The 25540-nt window shown below is 40.7% G+C and overlaps 1 protein-coding gene across 2 annotated transcripts in view; it reads right to left on the bottom strand.

Annotated features, from left to right (window-relative positions):
- LOC149175195 (alanine aminotransferase 2-like) overlaps positions 1–25271 on the bottom strand; it is a 106755-nt gene extending 81484 nt beyond the window's left edge. Inside the window, exons 1-3 of one of the 2 annotated variants that reach the window (XM_089419540.1) lie at positions 25133–25271; positions 24722–25000; positions 22263–22313 (exon numbers count right to left, since the gene is read on the bottom strand). In XM_089419540.1, the coding sequence (XP_089275666.1) occupies positions 22263–22313; positions 24722–24865 (195 nt within the window). In that variant the 5' untranslated portion in view covers positions 24866–25000; positions 25133–25271. The other variant, XM_089419539.1, reaches the window with a different exon arrangement.
- Positions 25272–25540: the final 269 nt, after the last annotated feature.

A 25540-nucleotide genomic window follows, 5' to 3' on the forward strand; every position in this document is an offset into this window, starting at 1 on the left:
AGCCCAAGAGGGGTGAACTCCATTATCACATAGTTGTTTTCTTCATTTTTGCCATGTCGAATTGCATATGCTTTTGTTTCATCTTTAAGTTTGTTTAAAAATTAACTATACACATTTGATCAAGTTACAAACTAAGTTAACTTTTGGAAGACCCAAATTTATCAAAACTTGCGAAGTGTCAGAGGACAATCGATTTTCAGTTCACTGGTATCAAAGCAGGTTTTGACCAAATTGCAAGCATGGGTGAAAGTTTGCAACATGCAAGGTTCCTAAAACTAGAGGAGATCAATTATTCTCTCCAAGTGGAGAACATGGAACTAAGAAGATTGCTAGAAGCAGCAGAGGATGAGAAGAAGAAGTTGCGCCTAATGTTGCAAAATGTCATTGAATAGCAAACTGGGGAAAGTTTACCTACCGAATCTTCCCCCAAGACTCGACAAGTTTGGGGTCATGGGATGGCTGATGTTTGTAACTTTTGTCAATTAAAGAACACTGCTTATATGTTAAATCGAAAGAGTGGTTTTTCTTTCTCAATATGATTGTGGGAAAGGCCATTTTGACACTTCATTATGTAGTAGTTGAATTTGTGTTTGCTTTTGATCTCACAATGAGTACCAAGACATGTTGCCACATTCAGTGAGAGAGTCATTTCCTTATGGTGCCATCATTTCTTTGTAAAAGGGAGTCAACTTGTGAGTGACAGTTCTCTGAAGGAGAATGTTTCTTTGAAGGAGAAACAAGTGCCACTCTAGAAGGAGCTTTACTCTATGAGTCAAAGATTTGTAATGTACTCTTTTTGTTGTTGAGATCAATAAAGCGGCCTAGCCATTGAAGTAGTGCCCAGAGATGTAGCCCAAGAGGGGTGAACTCCATTATCACATAGTTGTTTTCTCCATTTTTGCCATGTCGAATTGCATATGCTTTTGTTTCATCTTTAAGTTTGTTTAAAAATTAACTATACACATTTGATCAAGTTACAAACTAAGTTAACTTCTGGAAGACCCAAATTTATCAAAACTTGCAAAGTGTCAAAGGACGATCAATTTTCAGTTCACTAGTATCAGAGCAGGTTTTGACCAAATTGCAAGCATGGGCAAAAATTTGCAGCATGCAAGGTTCCTAAAACTAGAGGAGATCAATTCTTCTCTCCAAGTGGAGAACATGGAACTAAGAAGATTGCTAGAAGCAGCAGAGGATGAGAAGAAGTTGGGCCTAATGTTGCAGAATGTCATTGAATAGCAAACTGGGGAAAGTTCACCTACCGAATCTTCCCCCAAGACTCGACGAGTTTGTGGTCATGGGATGACTGATGTTGGTACCTTTTGTCAATTAAAGAACACTACTTATATGTTAAATCACAAGAGTAGTTTTTCTTGAATTTTCATTACTACATCGTCTACAAAAGAGAAGAAGGACAGAATGGCTAAGCTTCAGGAAGAAGACCAAGAGTCAAGAAGAAAAGGAGGTAAAAGATACTTCATGTTCATTCCTTCTCTTAACAATGATAATGCTTCTTTTGCATCATCTGAGAAACATACCAAGGGTATTGGTATGAAATTGTTGACCAAGGAGCTCTACTATGGCAAATGATATTGCATAATGTTCTTGGAATTGAAGACTGCTTTCTGAACTCTGCAAGTAGGGTTTTTGTTTTCCTGCACGATTCAAATCATGGCAGAGGCTTAAGGGGGCTATGAGACCCCTTCCTTTCGAGATACTGTCACAGGCAAGAATAAGGAGCCCGAAATCTCATTCTTTACCAGGCTTACTACCTACAATGCCTTTCACTCTTCCAGAACTGCTAAATCTACGAGAGAGGAAAAGAAAAATGGAAAATATGCAGAAGACAAGTCCGCAAACAGAAGCATCCAAAAAGAAGCTTCGACTTCGCGAGAAAGAAGGGAAGCAGAACCTGACAATTCCTAGTTGGACAAGCCCCAATGAACCAAGTCAAAAACTAGTAACAATTGCAACCCCAAGACAAAAAAGATCCCGGTGCTGGAAATCCAAGACCCAGATGTAGCAGCCTAGGTAAATTCTTGGGAATATGGCCCACTGAAAAAACCCTGGACTCATGGATTCAGACAAAATGGAAACCTAAGGTGAGATCAGGCTGCAACTGGGATCGAAGGGATTCTTCACAGGCATTCATCTATGCAAGTATCTCCATTTGAAGCTTGTTTGGGTTATTTGCCAAAGTCTCTTTTGTATTTTATCTTTGGTAAAGAGTTTGCAATAGATGGACATAGTGATGTGGACAAAGACAAGCATTTCATTGGACAAATGCAGCTAGTGCATCAAGGAGTACAAGAGCAGCTAAAACAAAAAAAAAAAAGCCAAGTACAAAGCAAGGTATGACAAGCATCGAGTTGATCATGATTTCCAACTAGAAGATCAAATTGGGTTGTATATTAGCGAGGAAAGACTTCAAGGTCAAGATTGTATGAGCCTCCAATGATTGATGATCATGAAGAGAATGTTCAGATTCCATCTATAGAAAATTTTTCTCCTGAATATTAAGATGAGTTGCAGGGAGACTCAATCCTTGACAGGAGGATCAGGGCTTCACACAGAGGCAATGTGGAGTATCTTCATGTGGGGCTCAAGAGTACCAATCCAAGTAAAGCAAGGTGGATTGAGATCGCGAAAGTGAAGGAGCTATATCCTCACTTGTTAAGTAAAAAACAGACTTTTGGTGGTCCAAAAGTTCCCAGTGGTGAGGTATGATCCAGGGGATCAAAATATGCTCAAAAATCAAAGTACCCAAAATCACCTAAAATTGATGCCAAATCATAGATCTCATCATTCTGATTCCAAAGACGCTTGAATCGCCTCAATCTAACGCCATATGCGAAAGTTATCGCGTTCTAAAGTTTTTGGCAGACAACTAAAAAGTCAACTTGTAGGGTTCACTAGGCGGCTGACTCGGCAGGCCATATGCTGACGTCAGCCACTAACTAGGCAAATATAATGAGCAATATGGGCCAATCATGCATTGCCACGTGGCATGTTCATAAAGGACAAGGTGTTCAATTGTGATTAGTTGGTTGTATTTGATGTGGGCCAATGAGGAGGCGCCACGTGGCCCAATGGGAGGGTGCCACATGGCCCTCATAAATCGTGCCAAAATGTGTTTAGTTGGTCGACCGACCAAGTGAGGTTTGACCCCACGACCTCGTCCAACTAACCGGGCACTCTATCGTTACACCATGCCGTGGTTCTTAACCATATAACCCGACGGTTTCATTTAACATTGACTGGAAAAGCAATTTAGGGGAAGGGACAAGGCACGTGGCCCCAGCCCTTGGTCACATTAACCCACATGACCACGGCAGCAGAAGCAAAGCAGCCAAGCGGTTAAGCCCTGGCCCCGGGGTACATGACACGGTATATCATATATGACCATAGGGGAGGCAAAGCGGTGGGGGCGAGTGGTTAGCCTAGCCCCACAGTCCTATCACCACTCCATGTGACCGATAGCAGAGGCAGAGGCGGAGGGGGCGGAGGGTTAGCCTAGCCCTTGGCCCCATGCAGCGAACCTAACCACACGTGGAGCCAACAGAGAGGGGGTCGGCACATGGCGCCATGCCACAGCCACATGACCACAATACGACCGTGAACCAACGCTAGAAAATCAACGCTTAAGGCCTTATTAGCACAGTTAAAGAGGCGACAAAATGCACCTTTTTCAACGGGATTTCCGCAGTTCCCGTACTAATTTGTCGCTCAACAGTCTACCTAACTTGGTCATTTTTCAGTCTTTTTGAGCCCATCAAGAGCCTACTCAAGTGTTTTTGGGTGTTTTGAACATAATGGCAGCATTACTTTTGTGATTTGAGCACTGTATGTTGGAAAATTTGTAGAGTCAAGTCCTTTTGTGTTGCAGACAGAGACTATTTTGAGGCCATATTGAGAACTTGTTGAGCATGGAAAGAGCCTAGACAGGGCTTTCAAGCCCTCCGGACGCAACTGCAGCATCTGTTTCTTTAGTAGAGTAGCCTTTCAATCTATTCTCAGCATAATTATGGGAAAGACCTTTTTAACACTTCATTATGAAGAAGTTGAATATGTGTTTGCTTTTGATCTCAGAATGAGTATCGGGACCTGTTGCCACATTCAGTGAGAGAGTCCTTTCTTTTGGTGCCATCATTTCTTTGTAAAAGGGAGTCAACTTATGATGAGATTTCTCTGAAGGAGAACGTTTCTTTGAAGGAAAAACAAGTGCCACTATAGAAGGAGGTTTACTCTATGAGTCAAAGATTTGTAATGTACTCTTTTTGTTGCTGAGATCAATAAAGCGGCCTAGCCATTGAAGCAAGGCAAGGAGATGTAGCCCAAGAGGGGTGAACTCCATTATCACATGGTTGTTTTCTTCTTCATTTTTTCCATGTTGAATTACATATGATTTTGTTTCATTTTTAAGTTCATTTAAAAATTAACTATACACGGTTGATCAAGTTACAAACCAAGTTAACTTTTGGAAGACCCAAATTTATCAAAAATTGCAAAGTGTCAGAGGTGATCGATTTTCAGTTCACTCGTATCAGAGCAGGTTTTGACCAAATTGCAAGCATGGGCAAAAGTTTACAGCATGCAAGGTTCCTAGAACTAGAGGAGATTAATTCTTCTCTCCAAGTGGAGAACATGGAACTACGAATATTGCTAGAAGAAGCAAAGGATGAGAAGAAGAAGTTGCGCCTAATGTTGTAGAATGTCATTGAAGAGCAGACTAGGGAATGTTCAGCTACCGAAGCTCCCCCCAAGACTCGACAAGTTTATCGTCATGGGATGACTAATGTTTGTACCCTTTGTCAATTAAAGAACATTTCTTATATGTTAAATCACAACAGTGGTTTTCTTGAATCTTCATATACTACTTCGTCTACAAAAGAGAAGGAGGAGATGGCTAAGCTTCAAGAAGAGGACTAAGAGACGCAAGCAGAAAAGAAGGTAAAAGATACTTCATGTTCAATCCCTTCTCTTAACAATGATAATGCTTCTATTACATCATTTGAGAAACATACCAAGGTTATTGGTATGAAATTGTTGACCAAAATTGGGCACAATGGTAAGGGCCTTGGAATCCATAATCATAGAATCATTAATCCTATTGAGGTGAGAACACAACCTCAACATGAAGGATTGGGATATGTTCAAGAAGAAGTTGGAGAATGGTTCCAAAATCGCAAATCCAAGGAATTCTTCAAGTGTGAAATTCATGAAGAAAAAAATTCACGTATCTAAGTGTCTGCTTTAGTCGGCACTACTTTGTCTTTAGCCTTGCCCCTGCTTGCTGAGGTGATGGCTTTTGGGTCGAAAATAGGTTGACTTGTGAAGGAGTATCATATCATGATGATGACGTTGATGGCAAAACATCTCCAAAAAGAGATGAGCGCTTCAAACGAAGAACTAAGTCAAATTCTCCTTGTCATTCAAGTTCTCCTCGGCAAGCTCATAACCAAAAGAACCATCATAAAAGGTATAAACGCCCTGATTATTCAAAAGCATCCTATGACTATAAACAACATGATGATTTGAATAAAATGTTGTGGAATGTGTTTCCTTGCACTTTTTGTCATGCACCTAACCATTGTGTAGCTAAGTCCCAGAAAAGGAAAGCACTAGCCAAGAAAATGAATATGTCGATTGGAAGTGAGACCAAGAAGGAAGATTCTCTTCAAAGTCTAAAGACATTTTTGCCAAGAAATGCTCACAAAAAATTTTGTACTCATTGCAATATAAGTGGACATTGGATCGAGAAATTTTGGAAGTTGCATCCACATCTTCATCCAAAGAAGGACAAACAAGTCATGAAATCACCTGAGAAAGAGAAGGCAGAAGAACGTGTGAGGCACACAATAACCATTCCCGAAGCAGCTCCAGAAGAAAGCGAATGCAGAAAGAAAACTCCCTAGCCTGGTTGGGTAAGAAATGGTTGGACTATTTGTCTAGTTAAATACTGCATTTCTTTTGTATTCCACATGTTGCATATCCCCACAGTTGGGTATTTTGTAAAAGTGATGTTGTGAATAAATCACTTATATGCAACAGTGTTTTCTTTGGCATGTTATGTTATTTGGCTTGTTGTTAAGTCAATTTGTATGAGAATTTGAGAGTCAAATTCATTACATGTTGGAGTAGCATGATCCGGATTATCCACAGTATTGTGTTCATTCTGTCGACGTTTCAAACCCCAAAGGGGGTCCATCATCAGGACTACTCCAAAAATGAACACAATACGTTTGAAATGTCGACAGAATGAACACAATACTGTGGATAATCCGGATCACACTACTCCAAAAAACTACCACAGAAGCTTAAAATCTATCATTACATGTTGTAAAAAATGTGTCTCCTTTGTGGATATTGTGGTAAGCATCCTAAACTTTGGGATGAGCATTTTCATTACATTCATGTTAAAATTGGCAACTAAGGCCAAACTCCATATGGGTCACCTTATTTATGACAACTGATATTTATCTTGGATTCTCTCTCTGAGAGGTGTAGGATTGATCTAAAGATCATCCGATTCCGACATGTAAAAATGAAGATATGAATTTATTTGTATTATTGAAAAATTGATAAGGTCGGCCAGCAATCAAAACAGGCATTTTTACCTCGAGTTCATGCTCAACGTTGCATATAAAAGGAGGAGACCTCAAGGCATTATTTCATCATCTCATCTCTCTCTCCTCACTTGATTGGGTACGCAGATTAGGGCAACTTTCTCTCACATGTGCGAAGGAAGGAGTATTTTCTGTTTAGCTGCATTGACCAACATTGACCTTCCTTTGACTGTGCTTTGGGTGTGGAAACTTCTCCTTGGCAGGTCGCAGATTTGGGCACAGAAACCAAGGTGATCTAACCTCTATTTTGACCAGCATTGACAGCCCTTGTTGCTGGCTGCAGTTTGACTTTCGTTGACCAAAATTCGACTGGACTTTTCGGGGTTGTTTTGGACTATTTGGGTTCGCTGTTGGAGGCCGAAGTTGACTAGGTTTGACCGAGCTTCTTAGAGGAAGATTTATGCCATGTTTGACCAGTGTTGACTTTTTTGGTTAGGGCTTTACTACTGCTATCATAAATTATCAGATTTGTAAATTTGTACTCTCTCTACTGAACTATTGAAGAATATAAGAATTGATCAAGGGTTTCCCCACATTGGGGTTTGTCCCTGGCTGGTGCCACATCTTGTGTCCTCTTGTCTTGGCTTGTCTTCTACTGTTTATGTTTATGTTCTATCTGCATTTTACTATCATGTTGATGTGATTGCTAAACTAGATATTGATATTGGGCTAATAAAGAAATTGAAGTAAATTGCTCTTAAGCATAGAACATACCAAAAATTAACATGGTATCAAAGGTGAGGTGAAGACAAAGCCCAAGCAAGAGTGAAAGAGCAATCACCAAAGACAGTTGGACAAGGACAAAAGGCTCAATGGGTTCCTCATCCCACTTCCCGGTTGAAGACAAGCTCCGTGAAAAGTCTGACTATCATGGATGGAAGATGTCTCTTGATCTGACATTGGAAGAACAAGAATTGTTGGATTATGTGAGGGGTAAAATCCCTGAGCCTCCTTCAAATGCATTGGCTACTACAAAGAACAAGTACAACAAGGCTGAAGTCAAAGCGAAGAAGATTATCAGAGATTCCATTGACAAGCGACTGGTGGCCTACATCTCCGATTTGAACACCTCCAAGGAGATCTATGACAAGTTGGTCAGCATGTTCAAGGTTAGTGATGCAAATCAAATTTTATTTCTCAAAAATAAATTGAAGGATATTAAGAAGGGCAAGGACGAGGATATTCAATCCTACTTCTTAAGGATCACTGAGATCAAGAATGATCTTCTGTCGATTGGAGAGGTCATTCCTGACAAGTAACTTACTATCACTACCCTTGGAGGACTCCCACCCAGTGGTATATATTTAGAACCACTATTCTCAATAATGATCGAGTTCCAGGGTTTGAAGAATTGATGTCTAGATGCATTCAAGAAGAAACAAGAATGGTGGAGCAAGAAATGCCTTCTAATACAGGCAACCCCATTGCTTTCTCCACTCATGCCAAAAGAAGAAATAATGCAGGGTCTAAAGGTCATTTCAATGGAAAGCCTGGATCAAAGGATGGAAGGAAGGGCAAGTGCTTTGTTTGCAATAAGTTTGGCCACTATGGGGAGTGTCCAAATTGAAGGGACACATCACATGATGATGATCACAACCATTCCAGGGGCAACTTCAACAACAACAATCAAAGGAATGGCAGGTTCAATGGCAAAGGAAAAAAGAATGCGGGACATCAAGGAAATGGTCAACCCTCCAAGAAAGCAAAGAACTCCAGGTATGAAGAATCAAATGTTGTTAACAATAAGCAAAAGGAATATTATCTTATATCGGCCCTCTCCACTACCTCTCCTCCGGACTCTTTGGGGAATTGGCTAATTGATAGTGGTGTCTCAAGGCACTTCACTAGATACAAGGAAGCTCTCTCTAATATGATAGAGAAGGAGATAAACTTGGAGATGATGCCACCTATCCCGTGAAGAGAGTAGGAAATGTTAGCCTTCAATTGAATCAAGGTAACACGATTCATTTACAAGAAGTTCTATATGTACATGATCTCAAGAAGAACCTGGTGTCCATTTCAGCAATGGAAGACAAAGGATACAAGGTGGCATTCATCGATGGAAAGGTACGTGTTTGGAAAAGGAAATTTAAAGATGCTTTTACTCTTGGGTTCCGGGTTGACACTTTGTATTAAGTTGGAGGAAGTCCATTAGGAGCCATGTCTTGCGACACATCTCTACAATCTGCACTATGGCACCGGAGGTTTGCCCATCTTCATTATAAGGCTCTTCCTGATGTGAGACAGATGGTGACAGGAATGCCCAAGTTTAAAGTAGAGCATGAAGGTATATGTCCAAGATGTGCTGAAGGAAAACTTACAAGGGGACCATTCCCCTCAAGTAATAGCAAGACCATCGATATATTGTAGTTGATGCACTTCGACATATCTAGTATGACGCACGTAAACTCTTTGGGAGGATACTTATATTATCTCACTTTTACGGATGACTATTCTCACAAGACTTGGATCTACTTCTTGAAAAAGAAGGATGAAGTGTACACCTGGTTCTGTCACTTCAAATTCATGATCGAAAACCAATCTGAGAAGAGAATCAAGATATCAAGGACTGATAATGGGACTGAGTACGAATCAAATGAATTCTATGACTATTGCAGAGAAGTTAGCATTAAGAGGAAGACCACAAAACCATACACTCCCGAGCAAAATGGGTTGGCTGAAAGGAAGAATCGTACGATTGTGGAAGTTGTTTGTGCCATGCTTCATGATCAAGGGCTTCTGAAGATTCTATGGGACGAAGCTGCGAATACTGCCATGTATGTTCAAAACCGATTCCCTCATCAAGCATTGGACTCCAAGACTCCTTAAGAAATGGTGATTGGTAAGAAACCAGATGTCTCTCACTTTAGAATTTTTGGAAGTCCCATATATTTTCATGTGCCGAAAGAGAAAAGAAGCAAATTGGGTGCATCTGGGAAGAAAGGAATCTTTGTGGGCTATAGCGAAAATGTTAAGGGCTATGTGACTGGGCAAAGGGAAGTTGAGATAAGTCATGATGTCACCTTTGACGAAGATATGGCTCTCAGCAAGATCAACAACCCCAAGGAAAGACAGAAGCTGACACCGGAAGACAAGGCAAAAAATATGACGAGACAATGTCGGATGTTGATGAACCTATGGATCCTATTGATCCTCCTCCCCAAGAGCCCTCCTCCTCCAAGAGGAAACCCTCATGGCTTAGGGAGGCTCTCGAAGATGTCGAGAGACATATTGCAACGAGGGGGACTTTCCGTGAGAGCAAGAAGTCGAACAAGTATCAAGGATACTTGATCACCATGAGCACTATCATTCAAAATGAACCTTCATCATTTGAAGAAGTCATGAAGCAACAAGCATGGAAGGATGCTATGAATGAAGAGTACGAGTCTATTATGAAGAATGATGTCTGGGATGTTGTCCCTAGACCCTAGGACAAATCAATTGCCGCCTCTAAGTGGCTCTACAAAATCAAGCATGGAGCTGATGGAACTGCAAAAAAGTTCAAGGCTCACTTTGTTGCCCGAGGCTTCTCTCAAAAGGAAGGTGTAGATTACAATGAGATATTTGCACATGTTGCCCAATACACCACCATCCGCTCGATCGTAGCCCTTGCTGCCTCGCAAGCATGGAACCTACGTCAGATGGATGTCAAGACCGCTTTCTCGCATGGTTCGATCAAAGAGGAAGTCTATGTGGAACAACCCGAGGGGTTTGAGGTTCATGACCGGGAATCTCATGTATGTAGGTTGAAGAAAGCTCTCTATGGCTTGAAGCAAGCACCCCGAGCTTGGTATGAGAGGATTGATAGCTATGTGATGAAGTTGATCCGAACCTTTACTTTAAGGTTGAAGATGATAAACCTCTCATACTGGTACTTTATGTGGACGACCTCTTTCTGACAGGTGCAGACCCTCTCATTCACAAATGTAAGAGGGAGTTGGCTTCCGAATTTGAGATGAAGGACCTAGGACTGATGCACTACTTCCTAGGGTTGGAGGTCTGGCAAAAGCCAAGAGAAATTTTCCTATCTCAAGGAAAATATGTTGTGAAGATGTGGTAGTGCTACCGGACCTGAATAGGGAAATGCTTCTGAGTATCGTCAACTCATAGGAGCACTGATGTTCTTGTTGAACTTCCGTCTAGATATATGTTTTGCAGTTAATACATTGAGCCAATATATGGTTGAGCCTCATCGTTTACATTGGATTGGTTCCAAGAATCTTCTGAGATATCTTCGAGGCACAATCACTCATGGACTGAGATACACTGCCAAAGATGTGAGGCTACATGATTATTCGGATGTTGATTGGGCCGGCACTGTGGTGGACCACAAGAGCACTTCTGGGTGTTGTTTCTCTTTGGGTTCTACTTCGATATCCTAGATGAGCAGAAAACAAAAGTCAGTTGCCTTGAGCACCATTGAGGCCGAATACATAGCTGCGAGTATGGCCTCCTGTGAAGCTGTCTGGTTAAGAAAGCTCTTCAGTAAGCTGTTTGGACATGCGTTGGATACCACCGTGATCCTCTGCAACAAACAGAGTGGTATCTGATTATCAAAGAATCTCGTATTTCATGATCGCTCCAAGCACATAGATATCAAGTACCACTTTATCCGAGATATGGTACAACAAGGAGCAATAAGGCTCCATCACATTGGGACTGATGAGCAGGTCGCTGCCATTCTGACAAAGCCCCTGGGAAAGGTCAAATTCTTGACTTTCTGAGAGTGACTAGGAGTCGTGGAAAGACCCTCTTATGAGGGTCCTGCATGATATGGACATTGAGCTCTGGGAGCTCCTAGGGGCTTGGGGTACTTCTTGGAGCGATGAACAACCATAGGGTGAGTGGTTCAGCCTTCCCCTAGTGGTTCGCTGTGTACAGGGTGAGTGGTTCAGCCTTTCCCTGTGATACCCTGTGGCGACATGTAGGCAAGATGAGTGTTCATCCTTCTCCTGCTGAGATATCCTACCCATGCAGTCTAGGACTCATGGAAAGTACCTCTCATCTGGCCAATGAGTAGGGAAATGAGGATAGGGACCATAGTACTATCGATGGACGCATCGTGTACTACCGTACTCCCTATGCCAAGATGACCGATATTGATCTGGGATCAATTGGAACTGACTTCGGGTCAGTAAGAGTGGTATGACCAATGTTTTAAAACTCCAACTCCGACTCCGACTCAGCCGAGGGTCAACTCCGACTTCGACTCGGTATCGACTCAGCCGGCTCGATTTCAGTGACTCGGTCATTGTAAAAAATACATTAAATATTTATATTTTTTTATAAAAAAACATACTTTTAAAGATTTTCATTCATGTTTCCAAACACACAACATTAGAATATAGATAGAAGACAACATATGATCAAAGTAGGCTCATGAATATATCCATTATATCAAAATGGCACCCAGTGCACTGTCCAATACATACATGATGATGATATAGAGATCAAAACAAAAACACATAACCAAGGAGGCTCGAAATGGCCTCTACAACAAAAGTAAATTGTGACCAATACTAATGGCTACTGCTAGAGGAGCCAAGATCATCTGGATCAACCTCTAGATCAGAGTCAGACGGGGGGCCCATGGCTCCTCATCATCATCATCTCCAACTGCAACTGTAGAAGTGGTAGCAGTTGTGCAACAGCTGCAAGCTGAGATAGACGAGATATGCGCTTCTGTCGCCACTGAGCAGAGGAACCGCCTGCAACTAGAGGACTTGCTAGCCCTGAGGCTGAGGTTGGTACAAGTGGATCAGGATCTACATTCAACTGAACATTATGTTCGAGTGATGTTGTCGTCTCATAATCATAATCAATATCCTCATTAGAATGAAACTCTGTTGGATGACTCTCCACTACCCAATCTAATGTTGGATCAATGTCTTCCAACACAATGAGATCTGAATCAGGTCTTTTGTTCAGCAATTGGTTGCGTCTGAGCTGGAGGTTGTATTGGACATAGACTAGATCATTTCACCATTTTTTATCCAAACAGTTTCTCTTCTTCGTGTGAGTCCTCTCAAAGACAAACCAATTGTGCTCACACCCAATAGCACTGCAAGTTTGACTCAAAATACGAATTGCAAACTTCTGCAATTTAGGACAATGGCTACCAAAAGCCTCCCACCATTGTGCTGCAAAAAAAATAGGAGTGTAATGAGTTAGCTCAACAAAATTACAAATTATAAACGATTTAACAAAATAAGTATTAAGAATTTGAAAATTGAAATTTTTGTTTACCTGGCTCATTTGCTTCCCTTGCAATCTTTGCTAGGTTCTTCCCAAAGGTACCTGAGGCATTGTTGAAGGTTGTGGCTTGTCGATGTATCTCCAGCTGATTACACTCCAATGGGATCATGCGATCAATGCAGTCAAACAATTCATCTCCAACCTCCCCCTTCAAAGCTCCTGTCTCCTTAGCTTTATAATGATACCATGGGTTCAAAAAATACCCAGCTGCATGTATAGGGCAATAGAGTTGATTGTTCCATCTTTCATCAATGATTGCCCATATGGGCCCATACTTAGCCACTTTATCCTTGTATGCCCTCTTTATTTGCTCCTTTGCTTGATCCATAGCCTCATAAATGAAGCCCATAGCCATTCTTTCCCCATCCACCAACCGCAACACCTTAACCAATGGCTCAACAAGCTTCACAATCTCTGATGCCTTTCTCCAAAATATTTCTTCATTAACTTTCTTTTTCAATTCTTTTCCTTCCTATTTGTGAGACCACTGGCTTTGATTCCATTCTTCACTAGAAAATATCTTTTACAAGTTTCTATGTTGTGAAAGCATAGATTGCAATGTCAAAAAATGAGTAGCAAATCTAGTGATGGCAGGCCTAATAATATCCCTGCCCCCTGTGTGTTTCCTCATCAGGCTCAAAATCCATGAATGGTTGTAGATAAATTTTGTTATGCTTTTGGCATGATCTATAGTGTTTTTGACCCAATCTAATTTGCCAATATGCTCAAGCTCATGTCTATGCAATGTGCAACACATGGGGTCCAAAAGATGGTTTTGTTTTTTTCCTCTAACAGTTTACCAGCAAGAACATAGTTAGAGGCATTATTTGTGATGACTTGAACAACATTAGCCACCCCCACCTCCTCAACAACCTCATCCAATCGCTGAAACAACAATTGTCCATCTTTTACCTTATCAGGGGCCTCGACTGATTTTAAAAACATGGTTCCCTGTGGGCAAAAGATAATAAATTTTATGATGGTACGGTTTCTTTGATCAGTCCATCCATTTGACATGATGGTACATCCTGTTCTTGCCCATGAGTTTTTGAAAACTTTCAAATACTCATTAATGGAGGCAATTTCCTTCTGCAAACGATACCCCCTTATCTCATGCATAGTAGGGCCTTTGAAGCCTTTTCCAGCAACATGTATGGCAACAAACATAAGCTCATAATATGGTGAACGGGAAGCATTTAAGGGGATATCATCATCATACCACCATCTACATATGTAATCACAAGCAGTCTCCCTCAATTCTTTCTTCCAATGGTCATCTAAAGTGGGCTGCAAAGTTCTACTAGCTTGAGGACCATGTGCATCTGATGGAGAGGACAGTGTGACAGTGAAATAACTTTTGATATTCATATCACCCTTCTTTTCATTTTACCCTTACCCTTTTCTTGAATAGACTCCAAAGAGGGAGGAACATATCGAAAGAGGTTGGATGCATTAGTACAAGGGGTAGAGGAAGAATCCTCAAAATCAAAATGGGGGTTGGTAGCCAACATTTTTTTATATTCCTCTTCCTCCCAATTTCAGCCTCTAACTCTTTTTGCCTAGCCTTTTCTTCTTTAAACTTCTCAAAGTTGGCTAACAAGTCCTTCCTAATCTCCCCAATTTCATCTGATTCACATGGAGTGATTTGGCCTCTAAACCCCGCCAAGTGTTGTTTCAGCCTATTAATGCCCCTAAAACTTTTCTTAATTTTTCTATGGCAAAATTTGCAATGCATTTGACTATCAACCATTTCAACATATGCCCAAGCAGCATCTCTCACTCTAGGTGCCATTTTTTGACTTGGAAATGGAAGCAAAAAAAATAACATTGCTTCAATGTTTATTTCTTTCACAAAAAACACTCTTTTCAATTTCCAAATTTGCACATAAAAATTAATAAGCAAAAACAGAGTTTTACAAGTGAAAAAAAAATACCTCCGGGCACAAACTGCCTCCTTAAACTTGCTCCAACAAACCAACTCCTCAATGCTGCTGCAAATGGCTGCCCAAGAAGCTCCTCACTCCTGCTACAATACTTGCCCAAGACTCCTCACTGTTGTCCAAAAACTCCACAACTCCTCTCAAAATCTCACTCAAATGCAATGAGATGGTTGTGATGAAATGAGAGGGGTTGGGTGGGTTTTATAGGGTTTAAGAAAGGGGAATGGACCCCAAATAACCTATAGGCAAATTACAAATTTAGTTGGGGTCCCCAAAAAGCAAAAAAAAAAAAAAAAATCGTTGTTTTTTGAGTTTTCGAGTCATTGTCACCGAGCCGATCGAGTTGTTAGACAACTCGGCCAACTCGGTAATAACTCGGTCGGCCAAACCAGTTCAATTGCCGAGTCGACCCGATGAGGGCTTGACTCGGACCAACTCAGCCGAGTTGATTCCGAGCCAGCCGATTCTTAAAACAGTGGGTATGACACACTCTCTTTTGATTGGAACCGACTTCGAGTCAGTAAGAGTGGTATGAGACACTCTTTTATCTGGGATTGACTTCGGGTCAGTAGAGAATGGTATGATACATCCTCAATCACTTCTTCTTCTTCATAGTTCAGCAAAGCAAAGCAGTGCATTGATGGCAGAGATAGTATAGACTAGCAGATGGATTAGCAAATGGAGTTCTCCCTAGTTGAGAGGGAGTGTTAAAACTGGCAACTAGGGCCAAACTCCATATGGGTCACCTTATTTATGACAGCTAATATTTTTCTTGGATTCCTCTCTCCGAGAGGTGTAGGATTGATCTAAAGATCATCCGATTACGACATCTAAAAATGAAGATATGAATTTATTTGTATTATTGACAAATTGACAAGGTCGGCCAACAATCAAAACAGGGATTTTTACCCCTAGTTTATCCTCAATGTTGCATAGAAAAGAAGTAGACCTCAAGGCATTATTTCATCATCTCATCTTCACTCATCTCTCTCTCCTCACTTGATTGGGTACGCAGATTAGGGCAGCTTTCTCTCACATGTGAGAAGGAAGGAGGATTTTCTATTTAGCTACACTAACCAGTTTGACCGAAGTTCAAAGGTTGTTGTTTTGGTCTGCGTTGACCAACATTGACCTCCCTTTGACTGCGCTTTGGGTGTGGCAGCTTCTCCTTGGCAAGGCGCAGATTTGGGCATGGAAATCGAGGTGATCTGACCTCTAGTTTGACCAGCGTTGACTGCCCTAGTCGTTGGGTGCAGTTTGACTTTCATTAACTAGCGTTTCGCTGGACTTTTCAAGGCTGTTTTGGATTGTTTGGGTTTGCTATTGGAGGCCAAAGTTGATTGGGTTTGACCGAGCTGCTTAGAGGAAGATTTCTACCCTGTTTGACCAGCGTTGACTTTTTTGGTTAGGTCTTTACTACTACAGTCATAAATTATCAGATTTGTAAATTTGTACTATCTCTCTCTGCTAAACTATTGAAGAATATAAGAAGAATTGATCAAGGGTTTCCCCACATTGGGTTTGTCCCTGGCTGGTGCCACATCTTGTGTCCTTTTGTCTTGGCTTGTCTTCTACTGTTTATGTTTATGTTCTATCTACATTTTACTATCATGCTGATCTGATTGCTAAACTAAATATTGATATTGGGCTGATAAAGAAATTGAAGTAAATTGCTCTTAAGCATAGAACATACCAAAAATTAACAAATTCAGCATGCTTACAATCGTGCCAAGCATTCGTTTACGCAAGTATCTCCATTTGAAGCTTGTTTGGGTTATTTGCCAAAGTCTCTTTTGTATTTTATCTTTGGTAAAGATTTTGCAGTGGATGGAAATAGTGATGTGGACAAAGCTAAGCATTCCATTGAACAAATGTAGATAGTGCATCAAGCAGTATAAGAGCAACTTGAAAAAAAAAAACCAAGTACAAAGCAAGGCTTGACAAGCATCAAGTGGATCATGATTTCTAAGTGGAAGATCAAATTGGGTTGTATATCAGTGACGAAAGACTTCAAGGTGAAGATTGTATGAGCCTCCAATGATTGATGATCATGAAGCAAATGTTCAGATTCCATCTATTAAACATTTTCTTCCTGAATATTTAGATGAGTTGCAGGGAGACTCAATTCTTGACAAGAGGATCAGGGCTTCATGCAGAGGCAATGTTGAGTATCTTCATGTGGGTCTCAAGAGTACCATATCCAAGTAAAGCACGGTGGATTGAGATCAGGAAAGAGAAGGAGCTATATCCTCACTTGCTAAGTAAAAAACAAAGTTTTGGTGGTCCAAAAGTTCTCAGTAGGAAAGTATGAACCAAGGGATCAAAATATGCTCAAAATCAAAAGTACTCAGAATCGCCCGAGACCGGTGCCAAATTGTAGATCTCATCGTTCTGATTCCAATGACGCTTGAATCGCCTCAATCCAACACCATATGTGAAAGTTATCGTGTTCTGAAGGTTTTGGCAAACACTTAAAAAGTCAACTTGCAAGTTGACGGGGCTGCTAACTGGGCAGGTCGTACGTTGACGTCAGCAGCTAACTAGGCAGGTGCAGTTTGCAGTACGGGCCAATCACGCGTTGCCACGTGGCATGGTCGTACAGGACCAGGTGTCGAATTGTGATTCACTGGTTGTGTTTGATGTGGGCCAATGAGGAGGCGCCACGTGGCCCAATGGGAGGGTGCCACATGGCCCTAGTAAATCGTGCCGTAATGTGTTTGGTCGATTGACCGACCCAGCAGGATTCAATCCCATGACCTTTGTCCAACTAACCGGGCACTCTACTGTTACACCATGTCGTGGTTCTTAACCATATAACCCGGCAGTTTCATTTAACATTGACCGGCAGAGCAATTTAGGGGAAGGGGTGGCGCACGTGGCCCCAACCCCTGATCACGTTAATCCACACCACCACGGCAACAGAAGCAGAGGGGCCAGGCGGTTAAGCCCTGGCCCAAGGCACATGACACAGTGTATGACCATAGCAGAGGTGAGGCCGGCAGGGGCGGGTGGTTAGCCCAGCCTTGTGGTTCTATCACCACTCCACGTGACCATAGTGGAGGCAAAGGCGAAGTAGGTGGGCAGTTAGCCTAGCCCTTGGTCCCATGTAGCCAACGTGACCACACCCAAAGCCAATGAAAAAGGGGCCAGCACATGGCGCCAAGCCACGACCACATGGCCACAATACAACCGTGAACCAGGGCTGGAAAATCAACACTTAAGGCCTTATTAGGGCAATTAACGAGGCGACAAAATGCACCTTTTTCGACGGAATTTTCGTCGTTCCCGTACCAATTTGTCGCTCAATGATCTGCCAAAAGAAGGAATTTGTTGCTCTGTTAGTCAGGTGGGTCATTTTGCAGGATAGATAGCAGAGAAATGTTCCGGAGGCCTAACTTGGTCATTTTTCAGTCTTTTTGAGCCCATTAAGAGCCTACACACGAGTTTTTGGGTGTTCTGAACACAATGGCAACATTATTTTTGTGATTTTAGCTTTGTATATTGGACAATTTGCATAGTCAAGTCCTTTGTGTTGCAAACAGAGACTGTTTTGAGGCCATATTAAGACCTTGTTGAGCACGGAAAGAGCCTAGACAAGGGTTTTCAAGCCTTCCAGACACAGCAGCAGCATCAGTTTCTTCAGTAGAGAAGCCATTTTCAATCTATTCTCAGTATGATTGTGGGAAAGACCATTTTGAAGCTTCATTATGAAGGAGACGAAATTGTGTTTGCTTTTGATCTCAGAATGAGTACCAGGACCTGTTGCCACATTCAGTGAGAGAGTCCTTTTCTTTTGGTGCCATCATTTCTTTATAAAAGGGAGTCAACTTATGAGTGAGAGTTCTCTGAAGGAGAACATTTCTTTGAAGGAGAAACAAGTGCCTCTCTAGAAGTAGGTTTACTCCATGAGTCAAAGATTTGTAATGTACTCTTTTTGTTGCTGAGATCAATAAAGCGGCCTAGCCATTGAAGCGGACCCAAAGAAGTAGGCCAAGGGGGGTGAAATTCGTTATCACATGGTTGTTTCTTCTTCATTTTTGCTATGTTGAATTGCATATGATTTTTGTTTCATCTTTAAGTTCGTTTAAAAATTAACTATACATAGTTGATCAAGTTACGAACTAAGTTAGCTTTTGGAAGACCCAAATTTATCAAAACTTGCAAAGTGTCAAAAGACTATCGATTTTTAGATCAATCTCACTTGGTTTGGATCTTCCAAAATGAAGTTATACTCAGTTTGTCAAACACTACTATTCCTAGACTCTCTAAGAAGAGCAAATTGTACAACCTATATCTCCTTGAAGTTAGCACCAACTATATCTCCCCGCAACTAGATCTCAAAATCTTCATATATACATGAATTACTAAACCCTACTAGTTTTAGCAAGGTGTTTGTATTAGGTAGAAACTCAACTTGCATGGACCATATCTCCTAAGCTTCTAGACCAGTGAACCCTACTAATTTTACCAATAGACTTTTACCCCATCTTGTACAGACTGTATCGCCTAGATTCTAATGCAAGCTCTACTCAAACTCTAAATAGTGATAGTGACAAATATCACTTAATTCAATTATCTATTATTGGCTTTGTAATTTAAAAGTGTTAAATTGTAGCTCGGATAAGTGTCTCTACATAGGCCTTATGTCTAGTCATGCAAAAGATATCCTAAAAATTTACTTAGTGTGACATTTTTTAATTCTTCCAAGTCCAAACTTAGGAAAAGCATGATACTTAATTTAATTAGTTATTATTGGCTTTGTAACTTAGATTTCTAAAGTTTATAACTTTGGAAATTAGTATTTCCATTTGAAAAAATCAAAGAAAGTGATAGATCATATTTTGGCCTTTGATCTTTTCTTGGAACATCACAAGGAGAAAATAGGGTTATGAGAGAAATTATAAATTGCTGAAATGAGTGGGTGAAGGACACATTAGAGATCACATCAGGTGAGAAACAATAGGGTCGATTTGGGTGAGAAGGAGGGTCAAGCAGTTGAGAGAAGGGGTGTCTTGTTCAGAGAACGAGGGGTCATAGCCTACCTGTATTGAGCATCGAGAGAGGAGTTGAACCCTAGGCCATGTTTGCAAGAGAGAGGTGTTGAGTATTGAGGCTGAGCGTCCTGCTGGAGGAGAGGCCAAATCTTGGGCCGAGATTTGCTAGAGAAAAGGGGTCGTACTCTGCTAGAGAGAGGCCATACTTCAAGTCATGCCATTGCAAAGCAGAGAGGGCCGATTTCTCTAGCCCTTCTTAGTTGTACATTCTCTGGATCTATTGTTGTAATTATTTCCTGAGTATTTTCTCTAAAAGCCAAATAAATCCCTCTTTGTTGGTTTCCCCACATTGGGGATTTCTGTTATGTAAAAGTTTATGTGTTTGATTTCTTGTTTCTACTGTGCATAATTTGTTAGAAGCTTAGCTATGTTAATTGTGTGTAGATTTCAGTTCTAAATTTTTTCTGGGTTTTCAATAAAAATAATTTTCTAGATATAAAAATTTACTGGCACATTAATCATGTGATTGGGCTTAGAGAAAACTTACAAAAAGTTATGGCTCTAACAATGAAGTGTACTCCTTAAAGGTGTGTAGGCCCCAATGTTGCACAAAGTGGGAGCATCTTTTAGAAGTCGAGCATTTGGTATGCCAGGATTGACAACTATCTACAAGCCATAAGCTTCACCAAGAGTGACGCGGATCGCAACCTATACTTCTTGTTGGTTGGATTTGAGCCCCTCATTTTGGTATTCTATGTGGACAATCTCATTTAGGCAGGTTCAAAGAGATTGATCACAGGTTGCAAGTTAGATCTTGTGTCAAAATTTTAGATGAAGGATATCGAGCCAATGCTTTACTTTCTAGGGCTTGAGGTCTGGCAGCAACCAAGCCAGATCTTCCTCAGACAGGAGAAGTACACTCTAGAGATCTTGAAGAGATTCAGGATGGAGAGCAATGGACCGATGGCCACTATGATGGTGACCAACTTGAAGAAGATTGATTCTTTAGTTTCAAAGTTGGCAGACTCAAGACAATATAGGAAGTTGATTAGCTCATTGATGTATCTGGTCAACACTCAACCAAACATCAACCTTGTTTTTAACACCCTAAGCCAATTCATGGTGGAATCGAGGGAGGTTCACTGGGCTACAACAAAGCACATGTTCAAATATTTGCAGAGCATAGTAGGATATGGATTGTAATACCTTAGTGTAGATGGTGTGAGGTTGCAGGGGTACTTAGATTCACATTGGGCAGGCAATGATACAAATCGAAAGAGCACCAATGGGTGTTGCTTCAATTTGGGGCCAGCAATCATTCTCTGGTTCAACAGGAAGCAGACCTCAGTAGCACTCAGCTCAACTGAGGCATAGTACATGGCAGCCAGTCTAGCTAGTTGTGAAGCCATTCGGCTTCCCCAAATACTCACAAGATCATTTGGTCAAATGCTTGAGCCGACAGTGATCCAATACGATAACCAGAGTTGTATCAAACTCTCGGAGAGTCCAATGTTTCAAGACAAGTCAAAGCACATTAAGATCAAATACCACTTGACAAGGTGTTGAAGGGATCAATCAAGCTCCAATATATTTCTACAAAGGAGCAGTTAGCAGACATTTTCAACAAGCCCTTGGTAAAGGGCAAGTTCGTTTGGTTTTGAGACAAGCTTGGAGTGGTGGAGAACATCTTCCTCGCTAAGAGGGAGTGTTAGTATTTGTAGCTCAGACAAGTATTTCCATGAGGATGTCTACTTATGGAAATCATCATAAAAAGTATCCTATGCCTTTTTAAAAGTTCACTTTATAATTAATTAACAAAGTGAACATTTTTTAAGTGATTGTTAATTAATAAAGTGATTAAATTGGGTCACTTAATAATTTAATTAGAAGACGATCATTGATCTCACAATTAGATCTTAACTGGCTCATGTCAAAGTTATAAAAGAAAGAGAGGGCAAAGGACAACGACACACACAAAGCATTCATTTCACAAGTCACATGAGTGAAGGAGAAAATCAGAGATCTCATTCATATATATCATTAGAAGCTTGTAATTACAACTAATGCCATATTTTTATTCATTTATTGTATACTAGGTGTATGGTTAAGGCCAACCTAGTCAAACTTGACATGTAGGCTCAATTGACAATAATCCTCTTGGGGTGTGTGCCCTTGTTTTGTGGGCCTATAACTCCCTCTTGAAGGGATGCCTCACTTGGGTTGTCTATAAATACACTGAAATATTTCAACAGGTTAAAGGCTACAGTATGCTGTCTCATCTTATTGTATTCTAATTCAAGCACAATAATAACAATCAAGAGGAAAATAAGGAGACAAGATGTATTTAGAAATCATGAACTATGGAAGACATGAGTCCATGACAGTAACTGAAGATAAAGCTCAACTTATAAAATGGAAAAATCAGAAAAGGAGATATAAGAAAATACCTGGGCATGTGCAACAATTGCTCCACGCACTGCATATTCACATTTCAAAACCTGTGGCAAAACAACAGGACTTTTCATTATGAACCTAATTTCATTGTTAAAGTATTAAATATGCACCAGCTTAAAACTCTAGTGTTACAATTTTTTTAAATGAACAATAATCCATTTTAACTCCATGCTAATTTTAAAAAGGTTAGTACCAACTATAGAAGCTAATGAGTTCAATTTTATCCCTTGTTTATTTTGGAATAAGAAAAACATGCACAACCAGGTCTTCACAATAAGAAAAGGAACTCTGTAAAGTTCAAACCAACTCAACCATTTACAGATCGTCTCAAAAGAAATGGAATGTCAACCATCAATGATCATAGACCACTATGGATCAGGAAATACCATGGCTCTCCATTCGCTGACCCATGAAACGAGAGTCAAGGATCAAGCTTGTGATACTAGGTTTACATATGGATGCTGTATAGCTTGTCACAAGACATAAATGATCAAGCACATATGGGGCTGAAAAGTTGAAGGGATGTTTTGGTACTAGGTCTCTGCAGAGCTCAATTTCTTGTTCCGATAAATTGGAAAGGGATTGTATTTGGAAACAAGTGGATGATATAGCAGGCTACGAGGAGCATGAAGCATGTGATCCAGATAACTGGCTTTTCCTTTATATCAATTCGTTCCTGTCATAAAACTTTTCACGTTGCAAGGACCCATTTCCACTTGGCTGAGGTTTCTAACTGCAGGGCAGACTATTATGATTCACCCCATATGGTCATTTTTTTGAAAGATATGGTTTCTCTTTTAGTAGGAACCATGGTAGATATCCTAGCCCTCTGTGCTTATGTAGGCAAGGGATTGGATCTGGAATCTGGATATGTTGCTCTTGATATACATATAGATATAAATTGATTTTCACCATATATATATATATATATATATTAGATAGATAAATTTCATTGAAAAAATACATTGTTCAACTGTTGGCAGAGGAGGCCTGGTGCAAGCGCAAGTACTGGGCGATTTTGATGGCACAGGAATTCCCCTCATAGGACTACATACCAGTTACCTAAAGGGTAAAGCTTAACCTAAGGACAACTTAAGTCACTAGAAGTATCATTTGCATTAAAAGAAAAAGAGACAGGAGCATAAATTAAAACCCGAATTAGACAAGGTCCCAGGGGCTTTAGGCAAGAGTATAAAACAATTAACATAAACGACAAGGTATCAAAACATTTTCTAAAAACTGTAACGAACAATGACAAGATCACAGATTTAACTTCTTAAGGCAAATTGAACAGGCAACTCCCATATGATATCAGAGAGCCATTGCATTACGTCTCGAATTGCTATATAAAGCTTAAACCTTGGCAAATATAAAGAAGCCCAATAAAATGAAAGGAAAAAAATCACATCAAAATAAAACAACCCCCGAAGCAAACTCTGAGAACACGAGGATGAAAGGCCAACCTTGGGATTAATAGTCTCGAGGATAAGAGGGGCAGAAGGATATCCCCCGAGACATTGATTGCTAGCATTAGAAGAAGGAGAAAAGTTGTTTGCCAGTACTTGGGGCTGCAAAGTTGAAGGGATGTTTTGGAACTGAGTCTCTGCAGAGCTCAATATTCTCTTTGTCGCTGCGACAAATTGGAAAGGGATTGTATTTGGAGACAAGTGGATGATCTAGCAGGCCATGAGGAGAATGAAGCATGTGATCCAGTTAACTGGCGTATCCTTTCTATCAATTCGTCACTATCATACAACTTTTCGTGATGCGAGGACCCATTTCCACTTGCCTGAGATTTATATGGCCTCTCTTTTAGTAGGAACCACTGTAGATATGCTAGCCCTTTGTGCTGATGTAGGCAAGGGATGGGATCTGGAATCCGGATATGTTGCTCTTGATATACATATAGGTAGAAATTGATTTTCACCATATAATTATTTTCAGATAAATAAATTTCATTGCCAAAAAAAAACACAGTTCAAGTGGTGGCGGAGGAGGTCTGGTGCAACCGCAAGTACTGGGTGTTTCTGATGGCACAGAAATGCCCCTCATAGGACTACATACCAGTTACTTTGAAGGTGTAGCTTAATCTTTAGACAGCTCTAAGTTACTACAAGTAGCATTTGCATTAAAAGAAAAGGAAGCAGTAGCATAAATTAAAACCCAAATTAGACAAGGTCCCAGAGATTTTAGGCAAGAACATAAAATGATTAACATAAAAGACGAGGTATCAAAACTTTCAGTTCTAAGAACTGTAACGAACAACGGAAAGATCACGGATTTAACTTCTTAAGGTGAAGTGAACTGGCAACTCCCTTATGATTACAATGAAAATATTCAGAGAGCCACTCGCGTTGTTTAATAAAGCTTAAACCTTGGCAAATATAAAAGAATCCAATAGAATGGAAGTAAAAAAATTCACATCAAAAGAACAAGAGGATGAAAGGCCAACCTTGGGATTGATAGTCTCGAGGGTAAGCGGGGAAGAAGGATATCCCCCCAGACATTGCTTGCTAGCATTAGAAGATGAAGAAAATTTGTTTGCCATTGCTTGGGCAGCTATCCTCCTAAATCTATCGGCTACAAATCTCCGCATATTGACAATACTCTATATCCCTGGATCGTATTTATATACAAACAAAACACGAAAACGTCCGGATTCCTTCCTCGGACTCCGCGCCCTCAGCTCAGTCAAATGCCCTAACGCCTCCGGCTGATTCAATCAATTCCGCTGTAAGAAAAAACCGAAGCACACAGATTTCGCACAATGGTTATAAATAGTTATAATCTGAAAGACAAATGTCTGCGATATATATTCGCCAGTGTACGATTGTTCGTTAGTGTTATTTAAGCACGGCCACACCTGGTTGGAATGCACGACCTTTCACTTCTGGCCACGTAAGCAATGCTGTAATCTGACGAGGACCTGACCTGCCTACGCCCCCGGCACTGCGTTATTAAATGGCATTGAAATCAACAAGTCAGGGCGGGTGGTTCCAAACCCTCGTGTCTATCCTGCCAGTCAAACATCGTGCCCACTGCCCAGCATTGATGCCCTCCGCTTACCTTTCCGATGTGTCCACAACTTACGAATTGATAGGACTTCAAAACTTTTCTCTTTTTGGAAAGGAAGAGAAAAGTCATTTTGCGTAGGTGATTTTATTTTATTTGATTTTTTTACTTCGGGGATAAGTAGGAATTTTATTTTTTTTATTTTTTGGGATAAGGAGTGATTTGTTTATGCCTTTTTTTCGTTGGTTTTTTTTAGGGT

Source organism: Pinus tabuliformis, chromosome 4_1 (assembly GCF_031772625.1).
Source record: "Pinus tabuliformis cultivar Carrire ecotype Pingquan chromosome 4_1, CPIR1, whole genome shotgun sequence".
In the NCBI taxonomy this organism is placed as follows: domain Eukaryota; kingdom Viridiplantae; phylum Streptophyta; class Pinopsida; order Pinales; family Pinaceae; genus Pinus; species Pinus tabuliformis.